The sequence below is a fragment of the Chelmon rostratus genome, chromosome 21 (assembly GCF_017976325.1).
Source record: "Chelmon rostratus isolate fCheRos1 chromosome 21, fCheRos1.pri, whole genome shotgun sequence".
Taxonomy (NCBI): domain Eukaryota; kingdom Metazoa; phylum Chordata; class Actinopteri; order Chaetodontiformes; family Chaetodontidae; genus Chelmon; species Chelmon rostratus.
In genome coordinates this window covers 9586364-9606577 of record NC_055678.1, presented here as the reverse complement: position 1 = coordinate 9606577, position 20214 = coordinate 9586364, and the positions used below count along the sequence as shown (strand labels likewise).

The 20214-nt window shown below is 45.0% G+C and overlaps 1 protein-coding gene across 12 annotated transcripts in view; it reads right to left on the bottom strand.

Annotated features, from left to right (window-relative positions):
* Positions 1 to 3900: 3900 nt before the first annotated feature.
* Positions 3901 to 20214, bottom strand: part of tcf7l2 (transcription factor 7 like 2) — an 87954-nt gene continuing 71640 nt past the window's right edge. Inside the window, exons 6-15 of one of the 12 annotated variants that reach the window (XM_041963050.1) lie at positions 20080 to 20212; positions 17339 to 17441; positions 16221 to 16307; positions 11860 to 12000; positions 11607 to 11769; positions 11191 to 11298; positions 10427 to 10490; positions 9561 to 9611; positions 7659 to 7731; positions 3901 to 5005 (exon numbers count right to left, since the gene is read on the bottom strand). In XM_041963050.1, the coding sequence (XP_041818984.1) occupies positions 4552 to 5005; positions 7659 to 7731; positions 9561 to 9611; positions 10427 to 10490; positions 11191 to 11298; positions 11607 to 11769; positions 11860 to 12000; positions 16221 to 16307; positions 17339 to 17441; positions 20080 to 20212 (1377 nt within the window). In that variant the 3' untranslated portion in view covers positions 3901 to 4551. Of the gene's footprint in view, positions 5006 to 7658; positions 7732 to 7812; positions 8386 to 9560; positions 9612 to 10426; positions 10491 to 11190; positions 11299 to 11606; positions 11770 to 11859; positions 12001 to 16220; positions 16308 to 17338; positions 17442 to 20079; positions 20213 to 20214 lie in introns of those variants that run through there. The other 11 variants (XM_041963051.1, XM_041963052.1, XM_041963053.1 and 8 more) reach the window with 11 other exon arrangements.

The following is a 20214-nucleotide window of genomic DNA, read 5'->3' as shown; positions in this document are numbered from 1 at the left end:
CTGCGATGAAACACCCAATAACCTACGTGTTGAAAGCAGTTTTGAAGTGCTGAGAGACACCTTACGCTGATGTCGGATTACCTGAAATACCCAGGCAAACGGACGACCACACTGCAGACAGTGAGCACCCTTTGTCGGCAGCCTTGTTGAGATGTTCTCAAGCAGGTCACTGAATCTCTGCCTGCTCCAGAGGTGCTGCTCTGACCCCATCCTGAACTCTGGCCTCCACGTAGCTGGAAGCAAGGGAATGGAGAATTTCCCCTTAGGGATTAGTCAAGTATCGCTATTAATTTAGTGCTAGAGGCCCGTTTGTATGAGATGCATGTTTGGCTGATGGTGGTCGGACAATGTGGGCAAAGAGATTAGTTTTATCTGAGTGTTAGGGATCAGAGCAGCATGAATTTTTTTGTAGTAGTTCTCACATTTTCCTTCGGTTTCTGGCATCATCTTCTCTACACATCTGCACTGCTCTGTGCTTTGCACTTTTCTTGATTGTACTTTGGACAACAAACCTTCAAACCACAGCTGATTTGCTTGTGCTTAATACCTTGCAGTAGGTTTAGTCTGTACCTGACCAATAGTACCAAATACTGTATAACCCTGTTCAGCAGAAGTTTGGGCGGTTTGTAAAACATCAATAAAACAGAATGTGATAACTTGCTAACCCTTTTTGGACATATACTAAACAATACAAAGACAATGCATTTAATGTTTTGCTTCATGATCTTTATTGATTTGAATATCTACTTATCCTGAATTTAATGGCAGCAACCAAGAGTTCAAAACCCAAAGAGTTCAAGAGTTCATCTGCTATCATAAATAACAAAAAAAGCAGCCAATCCTTACATTTAAGAAGCTGGAACCAGCAAGTGTTTGACATTTTCACTTAAAAATGATTGAAATGATTAACTGATTTTCAAAGTATTTGGCATTTCTTGACTAATTGTTGCAGCTCTTTTTAAAGAGACCTTTTTTGCATTTCTGCCTTTATCTGATCCAAGAAAAGTTGGGTCACTGTGTAAAACATGAATAAAACAGAATGTGATCCTTGCTGACCCTTTTCTGCACATGAACTCAATTGAAAACAGCACAAAGACAATGTATTTAATTTTTGACCTCATCAGCTTCATTGATCTTTGTAAATATCTGCTGATTCTGAATTTGATGCAGCAACATTCAAACAAGTTGGGACAGGAGCAACTAAAGACTGGGAAAGTTGTGGAACACCTGTTTGGAACATTCCACAGGTAAACAGGCTGATTAGTAACAGGTGATAGTATCATGATTGGGTATGAAAGGGGCATCCTGGAAAGGCTCAGTCGCTCACAAGCAGAGATGGAGCGAGGTTCAACACTTTGTGAACATATGATTGGATATAGGATGTTATTACATTGGCTCAGAAACACTTTGTAAACCTGTCATCAGTGAACAGTTTGCTTAAAAATAGTTTTCATTCATGTCTTACACAGAGTCTCGTAGAATCGGGGTTTCACATTCTAACCATGATCCTCCTCTCTGTCTGTACGTTATGACCTTGTGCAGATGTGCGCGTCTTTGTTCAGCAACAGTTGTTTCTTCTTAGATGAAATCCAAACTAAAAAGAGATCTTAATCACGCAAGCTGCCATCGAGATGCATTTTGATGTGAACTCGAGTCTGTCTGGGCTGCTCGACACAATCTGGTCAATTTTAATATCTGGATACCACACAAATCTTCTGTGAACAAGGCATTTATTTGAAAGATAGATAAATCATTAGCTGTATTTGTTTGTCCTTAAACCAGGACAACAACAGTTTTTGTTTTTGTTTTTTTTTAACTGATAACCCAGATTACAATGATTACATTAAAAACACTGTGATCTCACTGGGTGTAAATTATCTCAGGTGTGCGCCTACACGGCTAAAACACTGCAGAAGAAAAGCAGAAAACATGAGCAGTTGTCACTTTGCAGGTATCTTGCAGAAAGTGATAATGCAGGGAGCAAAATTTGATTAGTATTTAGACGAAATTGCTGGTGTTGATGTATTTCCTGACAAAACCTTCACTCCAGTTTTGTCTCTTTTTTTAGTTATTTATTTGACTGCAGCCCATGAACATAATTACATATTAAGACTGAGTGGTCTCCTCTTTTATCAAATGTCTCCTTAAAAGTGGACACAGCAGAATGTTTTATGTTCCACATTATTTTTGGCATATAGGCATATAGACCCAGAAAAAAGATTTATTATATTATTATAACCTGTAAATGTAACTTGGTGAGGATCTGGAATCACTTGATAAGAACTCTACTGTTTGAAACAGTTGAATTATTATTAATAAGTGACATGAGGTGAAACAGCGTGTGATGGGTTGCATGGCTGAAAGCTGCATTTAGATTAATGACTGAAGTCTGACAGGAGTTTCTTGACCTTAAAGTTCTTCGGTCTTAATGTTTTGCATAAAATCATTAATGCTTTAATTATTATTGATTATTTCTTGCTCTCTGTTGATGCTCACACAAATAACAATGTGTGCCCTTTGTTTACAAGGTCACTGGGTTTTCATATAATTACTAGGCCATCATTTCATTAAACCTGATACAGCATATCAGTATGTTTCTCAAAAAACATGATCATAGACTATAACTAAGTTATTATGTCATGTTCTTTGGCTGGACAAGAGCGCCTTGCCAAGACGCTGTTTAAACATTTTCTGAGGTTCCTGCCCCTGCCAGTGAATTTCAGAATAAAAGGAGGACAAAGATGTGCACATACTAAGTTGCTTTTATTAATACAGAACTGCATGCTACAGAGACTGTACAGCATAAACATTTATTCATTACAAAAAAACATGGTTTTGGAACCATTTAAAATAACAGGAAAAAACAAACGAACAAAAAGATAAGAGCATAAAATAGAACAGGAACATCACAGCCGTTAAGGAAACATTCAAACTATTTATCATTAGCATCTTAATAAACCAGAGAAGAAATCGACAGATTACAGTCGCGTCATGTCAACTACAATGGCACCGAGTGGATGATTCTCTTGTAGCTTTTTTTTACAGCCTCTTGCAACATCAACATGCCTATTTTTTCTATCTACCTATATGTAGTAGTGTACTTAAAAGTGGCAGTTTGTGTATTTTTTTGTATTTAATAGTTTTTTTATGAACCTCCTAATATACATAATTTGGCCCTTGTGGGTTTATACAGTATGATGTCCGCCTTTTTATTAAGTTTAAATTTTAATATTTGACAATTTGCTACCAAACACATTTGTTATAGCAACATTTATACTACATACATAGCAATCTATGTAACGTCACAGCAAAGAATGGTATCGAAATAAAAAAAAACAAACAACAACAAAACGAAACAAAAAAAAAAAAAAAAGAGATCCCTACAGCATGGTTAGAGGGGCAGAGAAAATTATCACAAAATTTGGCACGGAAAATCTGTACACGAATCTACAGTCTTGAGAGATGTGACTGTGCAATAAAAAAGAAGGGCTTTAGACACTTTTCCAACTACTGAAGACACGGTACCCACTGTCTCTTGTTTCAAGTTTTCTTTTCTTCTTTTTGTAAAATGGCTTATAGACGCATTTCTTGAAATGAAGTTGTGCATACTTCTGTTCATGAGATCTACACAGTACACTGAGTGGAATCCAGGTTTTCAGTGAGGAAAGAAATCAATAACAAAAGATTTGCCTTTTTAAAACCTCCTTGTAAAAATGGATCATTCATATATAAGTCGCTTACCTTAAGAAAAAATATTTGTACAATGTATTAAGAAAAAAAAAGTCAAAAAGAGACACATACAAGATACAACAAGCAATCTCTAAAGCAATAAATACTACTGGTCCTAGCGTTGTGACATTTTGAATTTAATAACCCTCAACCCTCCCACCCCGACCTCCCCTCAAGCCCACCCAACTTGCCTGACTCCACCCCAAAGGTAAACAACAAAGAAAAAAGACAACGCAGTGGAAGAATGCATATTTAACACAGTAATCCCCCCCCTCCCCATTATTCTGTACATTTAAACAAGAACAAGTAACATCACAATTAAAGTTGTTCCTCAGAGAGGTGTCACCGCTAGCCTCATGCCCTCCTAGAGTTTGAACAGATGTCAAATGATTGGTTCGCAAGCTCGTATTTAATACAAATAAAGAAGGAGAACCAACTCTTTCAAGAAAAGGGCTCACTGAATAATCTAGCCTACCTTTTTATATCCGTCTTTTAAACATTTTGAAGTTGAACTAGATAATTTTTCTGTTTGCACTGTTTAACACTACAAAAAAGACAAAACAAAATTCATAAAAATTTTGGCAGATTCACAAAGCTATACTACAGCTCATTGTATCATTTCTTTATAATAATTAGATTTTTTGATAATGATGGGTCAAATATTGACCAATGAACTTTAATAAAACAAGAACTAAAATTTCAAAGCCTTATGGCACAGAAACATAAAGAGAAAAGAACTGACGGCAAGTGAAATATAGCAGAGGGAGGGCCTAGAAAGGTGTGTGTGTGCAGAGCTAGAAAAGAGGAGAAGAATAGGGTAGACTATTCTATAGACTTGGTCACTAGCGACAGAGGCTGAGGGGCCGCGGAGGGGAGGAGCGAGTGGGAATGACACAGCGATGCCGAGGGCCGGGCCATTGAGGGCACCACAGAGGAGCCCGGCTGCCGCGAGGACGAGACGTCGCCGTGCTCCAGGGCTCCGTTGTGGGAGGAGGCGCCGGGCGTTTTGCTAGCTGCAGCAGAGTTTTCCAGCTGAACCAAAGATGGTGGAGGCCCAGCCAGGAGGTGCGGGTGGTGGAGTGGCTGGTGGGCCGGTTTCATAGTCAGTGAGAGAGGTTGCATTTGTTCAGTCTGAGGTTTGGACTCTTTTGAGGAGGGGGAGGGAACCACTGAGGAGGGGGAGGATGGGGGGGAGTCTAGTATGCTTCCGTCCGTAGAGGGAGGACTGGCACAGCTGCCTTCACCTTGGATGTAGCGAATGCACTTTTTTTTTCTCCTGAGGGACAAGGCGAGAGAAAGAGAGCATCTTTTAGCATCACATCTTCAAACCGCATCGCCTCTTAGCACCGTCGCCCGCTCAAATGCACCTTCAATCGAGGAGAACCGTTACTTAAAACCGGTTGCACGGAACAGATGGCGTTTTGCAGGTGCATTTGAGCAGCTTCCTCGCGCTAAGAGGGAAAGGTGGCAGAAATGACGGTCAATTTCCAAATACTAAACCATCAGACAGGACAGACATGAAGGAGAGATCACGGGTGAAGCACCTGGACAGGAAGCAGCAGGGAGATGAAAAGCACACACAGAGGTGATGGTGAGGATGAGAGAACAAAATGAAGCGGATAAGATGTAGTAATGGTTGCTCTCTGGATGTAAACTCCGCCTTTCTTACAGGCAGAGCTACAGCTGGGGATCAGCCTGTTCTCTCCAGCAACACGAGGTTACTGGACCTGTCTCACTCCTCTACCTCTATCTGGCTCTGCTCGCTCGTCTCCTGAGGGGACAGAGTTTGGATGCGAGGCGAAAAAGTCAACAAGACCCACACTACCCCGTATGTGCCCCACAGACACGAGTGTGTGTGTGCATGAGGGGTCAAGGCATCATGTTTGCATTCCTGCCTGGGGTCGGGACCCCTCCCCCCTGCCTGCTGAGTCCCGAGGCCAGGCCCGTTGCGCTCAGTGGAACCCGATGAATGAGCATGGGAGGGGAGGGGAGGGGAGGGGAGGGGAGGGAAGAGCAGAGGATCGTTGCATTTATCTGTGGCGACTCTGCTGCGAAAGCTGTGCTCAGATTTGGTTAAGGGGGAATCTCTGCCCACCTCATCTTTACCCTGACCCTGGCAGTGACCCTTCTCTCAGCTCTCCATTCTATCGCGAGGATGCCTGAAGGCCACGGAGTATTAGTGTTTAAGACTCTGGGAGGGACAGGGAGTCGGGTAAAAAAGAAGACTAAGGTGTTTAAAAAAAGGAGAGACTGAGGCTTTTGTACCACATAAGGCTCATCTACTCTTTAATAAAGGTCGTCTAATCAAACCTTTTCCTGAAACTCCGAGGGAAGGGGGGGGGGGGGGTTCTGCATGAACGCAGAGAGCAGATTACTGAGAATGAAAAGGAAGAGGGACATCAACATCACATGAGAGGGCTCACAAAACCTTGAACGCATTCTAGGGTGAAAGACAGGCATGCATTTCCGAGAAAGCTCGACAGTACAAGCACACAACACGGGACAGTATTGAACACTGGAAAAGTCGGGGAAGGGGTGGGGATGAGTGCGTTCAACACTGATGCTGCAGCACTGGGTGGTGCGCAGTATCGACCGGCCGTAAAAAGGTATCATTTTGCCACTACATGCACATCTTGCTCTCGATAACTGTCTGTCAAACTGCAACAAATGAGCTAATATCCATTTTTTAACAGACATATCGATTCATAGTATGTGCCTGTGTATGTTATTGATTTCTCCGTCTCGGGGGAAATTACACCAGATGCATCTTTTAGGAAATGGAGCCCAGAGAGAACTTTTAACCTCTCGGCTCCTAAGACGAAGACTGAATTATCGCGCTTTTCCAGCCTCCTGATCTCATGATCTGCTATTATTGTTTAAGGAATAATGCAGCGCTTCTGATATCGTGCGTGTCGGCTGGGGGGGAAAGGAGAGAGCCAAGTGGAAGCACCGACAATGGCGGACTGCGTGGAAGTGGGTGAGTGTGACGTCCTGCTTGTTTCAAAGACAGTTTTAAAGCAAAAATTACTATAGGTGATGTGTGAAACTTTGTTGGATGTTCAGTACGCTTGAAATTGCGGCAAAAACTGATAAATGTCCTTTAAATTAGAGTCCTAATGTGCTCAAATGACCTCTTAAGGTGCAGTAAAATACAAAAAATCAGCTTTTGAGCCACATGAATGATCAAAACAAATGAAAGGTGTAGGAGCAGAAACAAACAATGTGTTGCAATGGCTGGTGCTGAAGAGTCAAGAGAGAGTGGGGCAGGGTGTGGTGCAAGCCAGACACAGAGAAGGGTATTACGTAGCAGAAACAAATACCTACCATGAAAATATTCCCAATTCAAAGACTGCTTGTGTCAGAACAGAAAGACAACAGGTAGGGACTAAGTAAGGGTTATTGAAGAGGAGTTTGGAGGAAGAAGAGGTGGAGAAGGAGGAGGAAGAGGGCACAGAAAAGAGTGTCACTGAGCAGGCCCTCAGAGAAAGCAGGGCTAAATTTGTAAGCATAACATTGTTATTCAAAGGACGCCAATTAGAACAAACATGACAGTTAAGATGGGAGGGAATTATCCACCGCCTGGAGAGAAAATGGATTTCAAATCGCGACAAGTCCGACTGGAAGAAACGTTGCTCCAAATGACATTAAGAAACTGTGATCTTGCAGATAGCATATTTTGTTGAGATTAAATGTTTGGCGATCTTATTAGGAAATCCATTTTCTGCCACCGGGCTTGAACGGAGTTCAGTGAGGAAAAATCGCTGTGAGGGAATTTATAGAAGGAAGCTCCTCAGTAAGGGAAAGGAGCAGAAGAGTTTGCCATCTGTTACCACACTGATGGAAACATGTTTTGGAGGGATATAATATTGAAGGAGAAGAAGCTGCTCATTGTGGATGTCTTCCTCCCATTGGTACTACAGCAGTTATACCTGCATGGTTTGCACCATAAACTCAGCTGGTCAAGCCCGAACAAGGCACGACACTTCTTTGGGGTATTTGCATCTGTTAGCCAAAGAGGTAGACACAAACATACACACAGAGACAAAAAAAAAAAGAAAGAAAAAAGAAAATGGACACGTCATTGCACAGACAAAAACATGTAGCCAGGGCTTAGGTTTAGGCTGGCAACACTGGGATGTCCTCCATATTGACCAAACCATCAGGCTCCAGATCCTCCAAACCCCTGACCCTGCCAGTTTAGGATTTCTGACCAATCTCAGTGAGGCTTATTGTACTGTACATCCTGCAACGAAACCCCCGTGACCCTGAAATGCTCCTTCATGGACACATACGCGCAGACACCATTCACACAAACACTCTGGCATGTGCTGTTAATACCCTTCTTCCCAAACAGGAGGTAAAAATCAAATAGTGGGAACCTAGAGATAGACCGGCAGGGCGTGGCTGGAGGAAGCTGAGAGGTCACGATAGCCTGGCGGGACAGACAGAGGGGGGGGCGTGGGGGGTGGGGAAGAGAAGAGGAAGAAAAGGCAGCAGCAGCAGAGAGCGAAGGAGGAAGTCCCAGTGCACTGTTGCCCAGCCTTCACCTGGCCCTGGCCAGTGCAAGCACACACCATACACACCTGCACGGGCCACACCAGTTATTCTGTTGATCGAGCCCAAAGCGCGCTCGACACTTCTTAGGAGCGCTCAGGTCTGATGCCGCAACAGGGAGGGGAAGCCAGCAGAGAGGAGGAATAGAACCAAAACCATAAGGAACAGAAATCAAAAGGAGGAGAGAAATAAGGAGAAAAAACAGGTAACAGTGAATCTATGAAGCTTGGCAGTGGCTCATTGTGCAAGAAACCCCCACCCACCTCCCAAAACCCCCTTAAAGCCATTCTCAAGAGTGCCTTTAAAGATAGAACTGAACACAATTAGTGTGTTTCAGACATTAGTAAAATCAAAATGCATGCAAATTATCAAATTATGACATTAATATGGAAACAGTTGCTCTCGGTCATGTTATCTAAATTCTAGCTGGAGTTAAAGCTGAAGACAGGGAGTGCTTATTTGGCGGAGAGGAAATAAAGGGAGCAAACGCAGACTGGATTAATTTACTGGTGGATGTTATCAGTGCACTAAGGGGTTCAAAAAGACAAGGTCAAGGTGGGAGAACTAGGCAGCAGTAGTAGCAGACTGCTAAAACAGCGCAGTGGTGAGTTAGCCCTAGCCAAGGGAAGGATTAAAAAGGCTGGAACCTGAAGAGGGATTCTACTCCTTAGACCTGGCATCAAACAGTTGACTGTTTCCCATCAACTTTGGCTGTCTGCTGCAGAAAAGCTGCCAGTCACTTGCTAGCTCTACCCAGTAAGCGTGCCCTTATGAGAAGGAGAGCAGAGTGACAGCAGAATACTGTGGCGTTTGAGTCCAGGTCTTGTCCGAGTAGAGACAGATTTGAAGCCAAACTCATGCTGGCCTATAGGAAAGGCACAAGCGCAGCTACTAAAGCATATAGATTAAGGAGGTTTACCCTAACATCACAACCTTCAGGTCATACTCCAAAGTGATAATCTGTCTTTATATGATCAGTTCCTCAAGCATAGTGCATACTGACTTTGCCAAAATATGGAAAATGCTCTAAGATGAATAGCAACATGTGTAAATGGAGATGAATTAAATATAATCTATCTTGAAGTCAAACAGTAGCAACATTTTAAGAAAAGAAAGCAGCAAACAAAGCAAAAAGAGCATATTTCAAAATGGAATTTAACCTTAAACCTGCCTAATAATTGCACATTCATTGATAAATAAATATACATTATTTTAAAAAAAGAAATGAAGAAAAAATAAACAAGTTAGTGATTTAATACTCAAAATGACATTAGCACCTGTAATCGGAGGGAGTGAAAGGCAAGGGTTTGGAAAATATTCTCTGTGTTCTGAAAAAAAAAAGAACAGATAGAGAGGCCTTCAAGAAGAAATCCGTCACCATACGAGCGCAAAATACATGATAACAAGTCGCCATTTCTCCTCACAATACGATCAGAAGAATATGAATCATGGGAATAAAAATGGATAAATCATGGAATTAGCAAACCTCCTTAATTTTAGGATTTAAGTGATTTGTCTTGTGTTGATACAAAAGCATGCACGAAAGCAAGCAAGGTGCAGCCCAGCAAGCACATGCACGCACACACACACACACACACACGCACACGCACACGCACACCACACACACAGTACTGTAGTGCTGTCTATCTGCAGGGCACAGGCATTATAAAACGGGCCACGCACACAACACTGGCAAAGTTAATGGCTCTCACAATGCTTCAACTTCACATTCTCCAAACATACATATCACAATACCAGAACGCTAAGGGGCAAAGTGGGGAGGAGGGTGGAGGAGGGTGGTGTCAAGAGGGGAGGTGAGAAGGAGTGTGGGGGGTCATGCATATTCAGTTGTTAGCTGGGGAAGGCTAGGGGAAAACGGGATAAGGGGGGTATTACAAGCAACTCTACCATTTAAATATTGCATTGGGGTAGCATAACTATACCAAAAAACAAAAAAAAAAAGAGAGAAAAAGCCAGGCACAATAACACACACGCACTGACACACACACACATACACACACACACACAAAAGAAACATAACAAAAAAAAATACACTAGCTTGACTTTTATCTTGCAAGATGTCACATCTGCCTGACACATGATGGGGCTCTTCTAATATGAGAGATAATTGCAGCTCACTTACCATTGCTCTCTGCTTGCTGCTTTTCCCTTTTTCTCTTCTTCCTTTTCCCCTGTTGGTTAGCCGCCAAAAAAATAGAAAGAAAAAAATAGACACAGACAGGAACCTTAGTTATTATATTGCAGAATGCCCAAAACATGAAACAGAGAATAGGACTCATCTTTGTGTTTACTTATTTATTCATTCATTCTTTCTCTGCCTGCCTCTTCTTTTTTTTTTTTTCTGTCTCTGCCCTCCGGTTTGTAACAGCCACTGCAGGCCAGACCAGAATTCTCCCGCCTCTCTCTGTTTTCTGTCTTTTTATGCTGTTTTCTTCTTTCTCTGTAATCTTTTGTCTTATTTTCCTCTGCTCTGTGAGCATCTACACATCTTCTTGACTAGCTTCTGCTTTTGGAAGACAGATTTCTCTAAGGCTGCTCGTGGAGGGCTGGTCGGCTTGATCCCAAATCTGGACAAAACCGATGAGAATCTGCGCGCTCGTGTGTCAGAACAAAGCGTCTAGGGCGCAAAACATTCACCGCGGATTCATGCGAACAACATCACGGCCGGGCTGCTACAAATGTTCCTCCATGTCCTAACAAGACGGGCCTAGGTCAAGGCAATTTGTCCAGCCTCAGATACACATATCAAAAGAAAATTACAGGAAGAAAGTGATCCCCTCAGGCTAGGTAAAAACAAAAAGCAAAAGAAAGAGCTCATCCTGGCCATGTCACCTAGTGAAAGGGGAAAAGAACAGGCCGTTACGACTTGTAAACTTAAAAACTTACATAGTTGTCTCGTGCTGACCAGCCTGGGTACAGCTGCATGTGGAGCTGTCGCTCTTTCCTGGCCAGCTCGTAGTACTTGGCCTGCTCCTCCCGCGATAGGGCGTGCCACTGCGAAACGAGGAACGAGACACAGGAAGAAGACATACAGAAATTTTTACCCCAAACAGGACAAATATGGGCATGCAGCTTGTGAACTGGGCTATAAAATCTATAGTATTAAGCCATTAGGTCACTTTTAAACTCCTAACAGGCTTGCGAATCCAAAATCGTGGTCCTCAAGTGCCACAACTCTGCTCCCCTTGTATCCCACAAATCAGTCCACGTTTAGAATAAAAGTAGCAGTGGGCCGCCATTGAGAATCACTATGATAAGCCTGACCATTACAGTGTTGGTGCATGTCCACTGTTAGGACTTACCCTCCGCCCCAGGATCTGGTTGATGGCAGCACTTTCCTTCAGCGTGCACTCAGCCACCACCTTGGCCCGCATCTCCTTCATGTAGAGCATGAAGGCGTTCAGAGGTTTCTTTATGTGGACCTGCTTCTTCTTCTCCTCCTCCTTTTTAGCGTCCGACTGTTTCCTGTGGAGGAGCAGAGGGCAGAGAGGTGAGCAGAGCCGGCCTCTGACCGAAGACTGAAATGTGAGTTTAAGGCAGCGGAAGGCTACTCACGAGCTGTTGAGAGAGCTGATGTCGCTGTGGGAGGATTCCTGCTTGACGTTGGGTGTGACGATGGCTGGGTGAGGGATGCCCGTGGTGTGCAAACTGTGGTGAGGGGGCACCATGTGTGGGGGGAACCTAGAGGACAGAAGACTGTGTAAATCGTCAGAATGGACACGGGTGAAATGAGGAGATGGAGCACATGTATACAGAAGACTAAAGGCTAAATTCCATTCTGATCTTTCAATGACAAGTCAAAGCAGTTTTTCCCAATTTTTTTTTCACAGAAACAGAATTTGCCTTTAGTCACAAGAAAAGACATAAATGCACATACAAAACATCCACATGAAAATGTCCAAGGCTGATTCCTGTATTATTACTCGCAAGCAGTCAGATTTTCCCACTCAAAATGAGTGTCGGGTCAAATGTCGCGGTTAAATTTGATCACAGAAAGCAGCCCGGGCAGCTAAACACCTCACACAAAGGTATAACAGCAAATTATGACAAACCATCCCTTAACCCGTCAGTAAAATGCTCTGAAAAAGCTGCATTGTGTGGCAGCGAGCAAGTGCAATAGCACAAGGATAAAACTCTTGAATCCCATTTTGGAACACCCCAAAAAACCCAGATGCTAAACACTTGAGCCTTTATTTAATCACAACCTCGCCGACATTCATAATCCATCACCAATAGAGGCAACAATTCATGTCACAGAGCCGATGAAACGTGTTGGCTAGAGGGCGCGGTGCACCTTGAACCTTTCTCCAGCTCCGGAGAGACCGTGCAGACTCTCATATATCGGTGCTGGGACTGATTACGCGCTCCCTCCACCTTCACATTTGGTTTTTGAGGAAAAAGTTTTGTGTGTTTTGCCAACTATGAGAGCTGAGGAAGGGGTTTCCAAATAAGATTTAAGTCGCAGTGACAATGTCTTTCATCCGTAGATGACAACTTCATTGTGACATTTGAGGGAAAACTGCGTTTGTAGCAGTTGCATTGATATGAAAATGCCAGGTTTTGGAGGGGGAAAGCTTGAACCATTATCTCTTATCAAGGAATATTGCAAACTAGATTAAAATGTTCTATCAAAGTCTGGTATCACTTCAGGTATTGGGTCTCTATTTGCCCCCCCCCCATTCTTTTCTGCCAATTCAGCACTGTCAGCAGCACTGACATTTTTATCTTCATCCCTCTACACTCCTATCATCATTTCGTCATCTCCAACCGCTCCACACATAGAGGCCAGAAACCCTTATTTATGAAATGTGGCCAGAACAGCCGCGAGACGCCGCTGCACTGTGTGCGCCGGCGCATGTATCACACTAATTATTTGTGTCAGATTATTTGAACGTGTGCGCGTCCTATCTGCATCTGTGTGTTTACAGCGCGGCGCCTCGGCTCCACGTGACCACACACACATTTAAGAGAAGAGGGGAGGATGAAGGAGGAGAAAAAAAAGGAGGAATAATTCTTTTTTTTTCTTTCTTTCTTTCTTTTTTTTTAAAGCAGCTCATTATCCGGCTGTGTCTGGCTGCATGGCTCCGAGCCAGAATATAATGATGAGGATAAACTCGCCAGGAACAACTAGTTTCTGTTGGAGGCCATCTCAGGGGAGTGCCAGTGCGCTCCCCCCTCAAACTCTTTCCCTCTTTTTCTCCTTTCCCCTCTTCTCCCTTCATCACTGACACATTGGTGTTTGTGCCATGTCATCCGTTGATGGGGAGCTCGGCAGCAGTGGCTGCATATCGCCCATCATTAAGGCTGCTGCATTTTCCTCTCTCCCTGTTCACCCTCCCTCCTTCTCTCTGTGCACTTGTTAAAATTTCCTCTGTTCCAAGATCTATTTTTTCTTCTTCTCTACTCCTCCCTGTCCCCTCACCATCCCCATGCTCCTTCGCCCCCCCCCTCCTCTCCTCCTCCCGCTGCCACTGCATGGCCCAGGTTATGGTTTAAACATGACGGCCATCCCTTTGAAGCACGGGGGCATCATCATCATCATCCGGGCTCATCAGCAGCAAGCAGCGCCTTGGACCAATTTAACCAACACAGAGAGGGGAGACGCAGCGGAGACCCCCACCCATCCACCCACCCCAACCCCGGGGCTGCTACGTCTCAATCTGAAAGGTAAGAATGGCTAGCAGTGTTGGGGTGGGGGTGAGGGTGAGGGGAGGGGGGGGGGTCACTGGCGCAGCAAGCCCAGTGTCAGCCAGTGCCATTTAATTGCCAATGCGAAGCAGTAGCCCCCGTGCCTGTTTAATGTATAATGATCTGGCCGGTGCGCTTCTCCCGTTCCCAAGGAAAAGAGAGGGAGCGGGATGATGGGGGAACATATCAAAGGGCAGGCTTAAGCATGAGGGGCAAAGGGGCCTTCACATCCTCCCACCTGTCACACACACACACACACACACACACACACACACACACACACACACACACACACACACACACACACACAATATAAGGGACCTGCACTGGCTCCAACCCCATTATCAAAATAATGTCTTTCATTTGCTCCACTGACTGTCTCTTCTCTCCTTGGCTCTCTTTCCTCCCGTCCTAAAAGAATGCATTTTTTAACAGGACCTAGGTGTAAGGTGCTCATCGCAGGACTACGAGGTACCAGCTTCCTTCTCCGCATCCTAATTCAGTTCGGGCTACGGCACAGGGGACCGATACCGAAGCGCCGCGCTCCCGCAAAGAACTGGCTCCCGACAAGTGTACAAGGCCGGGATGTCTTTTCTCTCCCGTTTCCTCCGCTCAGCCTGCTCCCTACAAATCGTTTGAGCTATCACAACAGTCTGGTCCACTCTTTGAACAAAACCGACTGGCTGAAGGCTACGTATGAAAGGCTCCTGCCATTTTGCTGACACAATTAGACAGATTTTTACTCGATTTTGTCAACAAATTGATTCTCTTCCTTTGCCCTGTCAAAGTCAGAATTTCGGGTGGGGTTTTTTCATGTGTGAGGAGGGAGGTAGGGTTTTTCTTTTTTTGGGGGGGAGATGTGTTAACCCCTCCCATTCTCCAGAGAGCTCCCAGAGCCCTCCATCTATTCAGTTATACTAATTCAATTAGGGGCCTCATCACAGAGCATTAGCTCTTCCCCATGGCCAGTCCCCCCCCACACCCCAGCCGGTATATTCAATTAACTGCACTGGAAATAAGATGATCACAATGTAGAGGCTGTCATTAAGGGACCAAATTAGCAGTCACTTAAAGCCCAGGTTGGCTGGATGCTGCTGCCAGATGCCGATGTCTGGACAGACCCACCGTCTGACCCTCTGCACCTGAGACGGGCTGGGAGGGGCGAATCCAGACACCCTACTGCAGAGTTTAAAAGTGATGTTTGATGCAAGAAAGTCTTTATATTTGAATCACAAAGATGGCAAAAAGTGAACTGAGCTGTCTGGCTGAGCTTATGAACTCAGTTTTTTTATTATTCTCAGTGCTATACTTAAAAATGTCACACCCCCTCCTTGCGACTCCTCCCTCCCTGCATCTACATGATCCATCAATGTCACAGAGGTCTAAACACGCCGCCCTCAGGAGCTGCTTTTCCAATTGGGCTGTAATTAAACTAAAGCTTGGCCTCATCCCTAGACTCTAAACCAGCCCCGTCCAAAGTGCCCCTGCTGCAAGGGCGTATAGAAAAGAGGGGAGGAGGAAAGAGGAGGAGGAGTGGAGTAGGAGGCTGTTTGTTTTTTGTGCTGGTGCCTTTTTGGCTCCTCCACACCCACAAATCATGGGCTTTTAGTCCTCCAAAATTAATTCTTTTCGCTTCCCACCAATATAGAGGACACGCGTCCCTCAAGGGAACAGTAAGTAGTTTAACACCAACTGACAAACACACACACATGTATACAAGATGGCAACAAATACACATACCCACCCAACCCCCCCATGGGTGCACTAAAGTCCACAGCAGCACTTGAGCTGGACCCTAATGGGCTGGACCAAAGCAACTAGCCAAGTGTCAGGCCCCGGCTTATATCAGCCAGTCCCCTTCAAAGTGTTGCTGTGTTTGTTTATCCGTCTGCCTGCTCAAACTCACAGCAAGGACATGCCCCAGCTCATTTCAGATCTGCCTGACATGCAGTGGGGGTAAATGTTCTTCAGGGGCCTCATTAGAAAATGATAAATATAATTAATATTTGAGCACGCTAGCTGGAGCCCCACACTGGAGAATTGGCCTTTTGAACACAGAGATGGGGAGTGCGAGCGCTCCTTAAGGGAGAACTTGCTGCTCACTGTCTCTGCATGCGAGTGTGCATGTGTGTTGCTTGTGCATTGCCCTCACAGCCAACACAAACACACGCAACTGGATGTGTGAGCAAGTGTGTGTGTGTGTGTTTAGCTCCTAGGGCTCAACTCACCTTGACATGGATGCGTTGACAGTGAGCGCAGTTGGGTAGGGGTGTCTAAAACCCCCTGTTGTGATTGGATAAACAGGTTGACCTTGCCTGGGAAGGGGGAAGAAAAGAAGAAAGGCGAATAGGTAAAGGAACAGGGTTGATGGAAGAGGAGAAGGTAAAGCCCTCTGTCTCTCTCCTCTCCCCACCGTGGGCCTCTTTATTCTCATTTGATCAGGACAAAAATCTAGGGGATTGCAGAGCGCAGATCAAAGGGAGGAAAACTCTGAACAATTTGAATGCCACAAATCTTGATAGCGATGGCTAATTAAATTTCATAACCCTTCGCTCGGTGTCGACAGAGTGGGGCCCTGTTCCTCCCCAAGCTGGAACTAGGTGTTTTGTTGTGATAATTAAAGACGAAGCGTGGGTCTCTTTAATGGAGCCATCACGCTAATTGAGGTCTACACATTCAAAGACAAACAATAATGAATGTAAATTTATACCAAAATAAAGTGCAGCAAATCAAAGGGCACCATGGCTGCGCTCGGGGCCTCTCTCGGTATTTAGATTGCGGTGAGAAAACATTAAATTAACAGAGCTTAATTTGTAGCCTTTTGTCATATTAACAAGTGTTGACAAGAGTTACCAAGGGAGAGCCCCCGTGTGGAATTGTGGGTAAAATACGGGCAATCACGGTTCATTACTCTAATTGGACCATACAGAGACATGCAAAATAGCATTTGCCACAAAGTAGCAGGTTGAGGTTGGCGAGGGCCTGAGGAAGCTGCAGTGGGCTGCCGTGGTCCAGGAGTGAGTGCGTCAGAAAGTTAAGGGTGCGAGCTGAAGTTTTAGAGGACTCGAACACAGAGAGAGGACCCACACTGGGGACCAAGAGGAGACGGAGACAGCTTCCATAATTGACTTTGTGTACAAAGAGACCAACATCCTGCTGCACAGCCAGCGTACACACATGTAAGGTAATATCCGCTTTTATGGTTTGCTGTTTTCCTCTTTGATGATTTGGCTTGATACACAGTACATGCTTATTAATCCTTACAATACGTGGGTGTCGCTAGCCTTTGCACACAGCTCACAAGAGAATACAGTAGGAAGAGTAATAAAAAAAAGGATTTGCTTACTGTGGTACTAACCATCCTAGCGGATGGGGGATCTGGCCGACAGTGCCAGGTGACAGTGGGTAATAAGGAGATATATCTGGAGGATGTGGAGGCCTTGGAATTCCTGTGGAAGAAAGAGGATGACAGGAGCAGAGAGGAGGTGGACAGACAAGATGATGACAGACAGAGAGAGAGAACCAAATCTTTGTCAGTGCTGAATTCGCTCTTTGTTGAGAGTTTCACATCTGAATGGGGCAGACATCACAGGAGTGCAGATGGGAGGAAGAGGAGGAGGAAGAGGGCTTGTTGCTCGCATGTACACAGTGCTAAATCACACTTCCTGATCAAAGGCCTTTGAGGCGGCGGCGGCGGCGGCACAATGTGTTGGAAGAGGCAGAGGGGAGAGAGGTGAGGAGAAAACACCAACACGATTCTTGTCACATTTGTCTACTGATTCAGCTCTAATGATTTAAAATGACTGAAGTTTAGAAGTTAACAAAACACAACAATATAATTAAAGCCTTCTCTGTGATCACAGAGCTGCTAATGCAGGGCTACAGGTTGAGTCAGGCGGATTTATCCTGTCACAGCGGCTGGATGGATACGGGTTTTACCTGATGTCATACATGAATAAACCAATATTAGAAGTATGCAACAGTTACAGGTCGCGAGCTGAAAGTTGGCGCCAATTTAAGCTTTTGACTCAGGTTAATGGCGACTTAAATACAGCGACATAGTTAATAACAATGTGAAACGCCGCCTGTGCATCGGCTCATCGCCATCCATTAGTCTAACCAATCCTCGGAGTTAGCACATGCACAGCAGTGGATTTTGTTTGTTATCCCCCCGCAGACGAACAGTGACAAAGATGTCCAATTTAAGGAAAGCTCTCGGTGAGGGCATCGCCGAGCAATCACAGCGTCCACGGTGTTGCCTTTTACTTTCCGTGGCAGCTGACAGGCGAAGAAACTGCATCGACAAGCTGCCCTTGAAAAGGTCTCGTACACAGCCGGGTGTAAAAATAACTTTCTCTCTCATGACAAACTTGAAACTGGGAACACTAGACACGTGTAAAAGGCACAGCAAGGAGGTGTGTGCGCTCAGTAGACCAGGAACGGTGGGGGACTTTCATTTTGGCTGATGTGTGCTTCTTCCACACAGCTGGCTCGCCCGTGCAGCTGCTCTTGCTGCAGATATAGCGGTCAGTTCCAACACGGCCGAACGCGGAGCCAGATCAGTCTTCGTAGATCAGCACTTGGCCGGCGTTGGCGGTTACACCCAGAGCGTGCAGCTGATCCAGGTTATCCAGGAGCAGACTCTTGAGAGGGATTCTGTGACTGATGGACAATGCGCTGTCCGGCAGTTTGAGTCTAAGCGGAAAACTTCTCTTGGACTACACCAAAGGCGAGTTCTATTAAAAAGGAAAGCCTTACCAACATTATCCCACTGCCACCCAGCACTGAAAACCTAATATAGCTCATTAATTAATTAAACACTGAGCCCAATTAAGCAGCCCCATTAAGCACTACATTAAACAGCAGCTGGCACATTATTTCCCCCTTGTAAGGACCATCATAATAAGGGAACATTATTACCTAAAACACTGACTGAATCCACCAGAGACCTCTAGAAAGCATGAAATTATTCACCGCACTGAAAATGCATTACACTGAAAGGACGGGCTGAATGACAGTTAACAAAATGAAGTGCTGGGTCAAGATGCTCACGGAAATGACTGAAATTGCCTAAAAATGGATGCTGAATGGATGGAGAAGGGCAATGCGTGGGCAGGGTCTGACAGCTACGCGTGGACACGCTGAACCTGCAGGATCAACAGGCTGCAGAGGATGGAGTCGACGAACGAAAGCATGTAAATCCCAGCGCTCGGGCCGCATCTTCCATCGTGGGGATTTCTGCACCCTCCGACGGGGACATCATTCCAGACAGACGCGATCGAGGACTCTCTGCTCTCTGGTATTCAGATGCGACGACCTCTGACTACAGTGGCCGTCTTGTTCTGAGCCTTGGCAAACAGAGTCGCGGTCACAAGCCGCCGTGGTTGTTTGCTGAATTCCACGTTTAACGAGAGGCTTGCGAGCCGTTCGCCGTTCAGGTGCTCGTTCTCGAGCGGAAGGCCACTCTCCACTGAGGCCAGACCGCTCGTTAGCATGCTAGCCAAATCAATCAGCAACATGTGAGTGCAGCAGCTGTCAGCAAGAAGCACTTGAGATTGAGTTTGTCCCACTTCCTGAACAGTCCAAGCTGTATTTCTGAGATCCTTAAATAAGCAATTAATGGGAAAATATCATATGAATAATACATGCGTGGTATCAATATTAAATAAGATCTTGGTTTAAACAGTACAGTCTACTTTACAGAACACCTGTATTGTGAACGTGACATCTGAATGTTTTAATCTTGATCTGTTTTTACAAGAATGTGTCTGCAGACAGACAGACGCCACCATGACAAACACAGTCCTGAGTGTGTGAGCCGTGGTGGCAGGGCGTAATAAAACATTTACACAGCCATCAGTGCAAAGAGGTGACGTGCCTTATCTGAGCCAGAGCCGCTTCTGTGGTTTTTCCTCAACTTCTTTTCAAAACGTGCGCTCAGAAGTTTCATCCTGACACCTCTAAAGACACGCTGTACTGTTTTTTTTTTTTTTACAGTTTGTTTTTTTAGCAGGAACCAGGTAGCATGTTGCTAACTGAAAGGCTGCTGTGAATAAAAATCATGCATGCAGTGGAAAACTGCTTTACCTGTTTTGGGATCCACGTCTGTCTGTAGGTGAGGTGGGGGGTTCCCCGGTGTGAAGTGCTCATTGCTGTAGGTGATCAGAGGCGTGAGAGGGTGCACATGGTGAGGGTGCTGTACCACTGGAACCTTATTAGACT